Raw genomic sequence first — 3,320 nt, 5'->3', positions numbered from 1 at the left:
CGGCGGCAACCGGAGCAACGAGTCGCTGGAGGCGGAGGCGGGCGCGGGGCTGCAGGGGGGCGGCTCGGCCGCCGTGCGCCTGGCCGTGTCGGCCGTGTACTCCGTGGTGTGCGCGCTGGGGCTGGTGGGCAACGCGCTGGTGCTGCACCTGATGCGCGGCAAGCGGGGCTGGCGCAAGTCCTCCATGAACCTCTTCGTGACCAGCCTGGCCGCCACCGACCTGCAGTTCGTGCTGACGCTGCCCTTCTGGGCCGTGGAGAACGCGCTGGACTTCACCTGGCTCTTCGGGCGCGTCATGTGCAAGGCGGTGTCATACGTGACGGCCATGAACATGTATGCCAGCGTCTTCTTCCTCACCGCCATGAGCGTGGCCCGCTACCGCGCCGTGGCATCGGTGCTCAAGAGCCAGCCCAGGAGCGGCTGCGGCTGCGGCTGCGGCGCCCGCGGGCTCTGTGCCCTCATCTGGGCTCTGGCCGTGGTGGCCGCGCTGCCCCACGCCATCTTCTCCACCACTGCCAACGTCTTCGGCGAGGAGCTCTGCCTGCTGCGCTTCCCCGACAGCCCCAGCGCGCGCGTGCAGCTCTGGCTGGGGCTCTACCAGGTGCAGAAGGTGCTGCTGGGCTTCGTGGTGCCTCTGGGCGTGATCAGCCTGTGCTACGCGCGCCTGGTGCGTTTCCTCCGCGGCCGCCACGCGGGCCAGCGCCGCTCGGCCAAGGTGACGCGCTCGGTGAGCGTGGTGGTGCTCAGCTTCTTCGTGTGCTGGCTGCCCAACCAGGCGCTCACAGCCTGGGGCGTCCTGGTCAAGCTGAACGCTGTGCCCTTCGGGCCTGCCTACTTCCTGTCGCAGGCCTACCTCTTCCCCGTCAGCGTGTGCCTGGCACACTGCAACAGCTGCCTCAACCCCGTGCTCTACTGCCTCATGCGGCGGGAGTTTCGCCAGGCCCTCAAGAACCTGCTGTGGCGCCTCGCCTCGCCCTCGCTCACCTCCATGCGCCCCTTCACCCTCACGACCAAGCCCGAGCCTGACGAGCAGGCGCTGCCTGCCCTGGTGCCCCTGCCCGCTGCTGCTCCACCACCCCCTGCCACCCCGTCCGAGCTGCTCTACTACCCGCCTGGCGTGGTGGTCTACAGCGGCCACTGCGACCTGCTGCCCGCTGGCCCCAGCGAGCAGCGCTGCTGAGCGCCCACCCCGATGGCTGTGACTGTGGGGCGGGATGTCTGGGCACAAAGGCAAGCCCTGCGGCATTCCTTGGAGCCGGCCTCCACCCTGCAGGCCTCAGGGACTGGGGTGAGGCCATGGGAGGTATGGGGGTGTTGTCCCTGGCTGGACAGTGCTTTGAGGGGCCAGAATAAGGTGGCAGGGAGCTCCCACCGTACCAGCTTGGGTGCTAGGCTTCCCTGAGGAGCCACTTTGCACAGCTGTGGTGGTCCCTACATGTCCAGGGGGCCCGGAGGGGGGAGCTGGACACCTGAGGGGAAAGAGCAAAGCCTGAGGCCATACTGCATCGCTTGTGTCTGATCCTAATCCCCCACCCACGGCTGCTGCAGGGCAGGAGAAAGCTGAGGCACTGGCTGAAACCCTCAGGCTGGGGGGGCAGAATCTCCTGCTGCAGCCAGGTTTTGCCTTTACACACCTGTATCTGGGCTAGAGGCTTCATCCTCGCTGTGGTTCATGCTGGCCAGTGATTCCCACAGTTGGAAACAATGATCTGGACACTCTGCAGAGGTTTGTTCCAGGGCAAATGTCTGCCACGAACATTTGAGTTCAGCCAAGAACAGGCAGCGTTCTCCAAAAACATGTTTGCCAGGTGTCTACCCTGCCCTTTACTGCCATGTCAGTTTTGTGCCAGCCAGTTAAGCTAAAAGAGAAGCAGGAAACTCGGGGCAGATCCTGCATGTGCCATTTATTCCTGTCAACTGCAAGAACAATAGATTTTCTCGCTTCAGTTGTCAGAGCAAAACACTGGGGAAAATTTATTTCAGACAGACTGTTTCACAGATTTGAAATAAAAACTGTCATTTAGCCATTATTTCATGCTTTTCTTCTTGTTTTTTTAAACTTTGTTTAAGTTGATATGGAAATAAAAATGTAAGTTTGCACTGAAATGCCACAATAGCTCTTTAAATGTCTCATTTTGACATTTTTTACTGAATTTCCCCCCTTTTCTCAGCCAAAACCACTACTTGAATTCAAAACAAATTTATGAATAGTTTTGGTCACCTCCAAACTGCAGTTTTTGTTTAACATTTGGCAGAGAGAGAGAGTTAACAGTATTATGAGTTTTTCCCAGTTATGCTGAAAAGGGCTTGTGTGACTATAGGCTGAGAGCCGGCTTTCTGCAGTGGAGTGATTTCCACTTCCACGCACAGCGTTAGAATAGAGCCTGAGACTTTCTGTTTTTGTCTCGGCCAACCTTGTACTGACTTCAGTGCGAGTTGTGGTTTCCAGGGGGCTGGACAAAAAGAGAGTAAAATCCAAGGAGGTGGAATTAAGACTTGCTCCTCTGCCCAGGATGCTACCAGTGCTACAAACTGAATAAAAAACAAATAAAACAGTGGAGATGCGAGACCCTTACAGTCCTTGTCACTGCCTTACTAGAAGGACTTAAAGCTTCCTAAAGACTCTGACGGTCTCTGAGTAGGGATATGCATCCACAAAAGATCTGAGGCATCTAATACTAACTGCCCTATAAACATCTAAAGCCAAAATGTAAAGGCTCAAAAGTAGAGCCGAGCTGCTGCCTAAACCCAGAGGTGCCTAAAATCCATAGGCACCCAATGTTCATCAGTAGGATTCCTTCGGCAAGCTTAAAATGTCTGTTGCTCAGCATGCCTGGAACTGCTCAAGTCCCATTAGAAACCACAAACGAAGTGATCCTCTGCCATGTCCTTCTTAAGAGGACGTATCAGACTGGGCCCCACACAAAGCACGGAAGGGGCAGAGGGGCACCATTTCTTTATCCAAAAGGTCAGTTAGGCAGTTAGGGGTGACGTAGCTTCCAGTGCATCTTCTGCCCAGGAGAATTTGAACACAAGACTGCCAACTCCAAGGGGAAGCTCTAAGCACCGAGCTCCAGGGTGCTCTGTGCTGGGGTGTGTTTACCAAACCTTTCTCCTGAAGCTGTTCCATTTGCCATGGACTCAGCTAAATAGTCACTGAACACAGAGACAGAGAAAGTGAGGTTTAGAGTGACAGGAAATCCTCGAAAGCTGCTCCACCAAATATTTTATCTAAAATTCTTGAACCTTCATCAGAGCAGGATTGCAACCCAGACATCCCCATTCTCTTGAAGGCAATGACCCTGTAGTGTAGTGAGGAT

At 55.9% G+C, this 3,320-nt stretch overlaps 1 protein-coding gene across 1 annotated transcript in view; it reads left to right on the top strand.

Annotated features, from left to right (window-relative positions):
• Positions 1 to 2,591, top strand: part of RXFP3 (relaxin/insulin like family peptide receptor 3) — an 8,045-nt gene extending 5,454 nt beyond the window's left edge. The window contains exon 2 of the mRNA XM_019518276.1: positions 16 to 2,591. Coding sequence (XP_019373821.1) covers positions 16 to 1,180 — 1,165 coding nt within the window. The 3' untranslated portion in view covers positions 1,181 to 2,591. The remainder of the gene's footprint in view (positions 1 to 15) is intronic.
• Positions 2,592 to 3,320: the final 729 nt, after the last annotated feature.

This window comes from Gavialis gangeticus, unplaced genomic scaffold (assembly GCF_001723915.1).
Source record: "Gavialis gangeticus isolate Ggan-Ray unplaced genomic scaffold, GavGan_comp1, whole genome shotgun sequence".
Classification (NCBI taxonomy): Eukaryota; Metazoa; Chordata; order Crocodylia; family Gavialidae; genus Gavialis; species Gavialis gangeticus.
The sequence above is the reverse complement of the archived record's forward strand: the minus strand, read 5'-3'. Positions and strand labels throughout refer to the sequence as shown.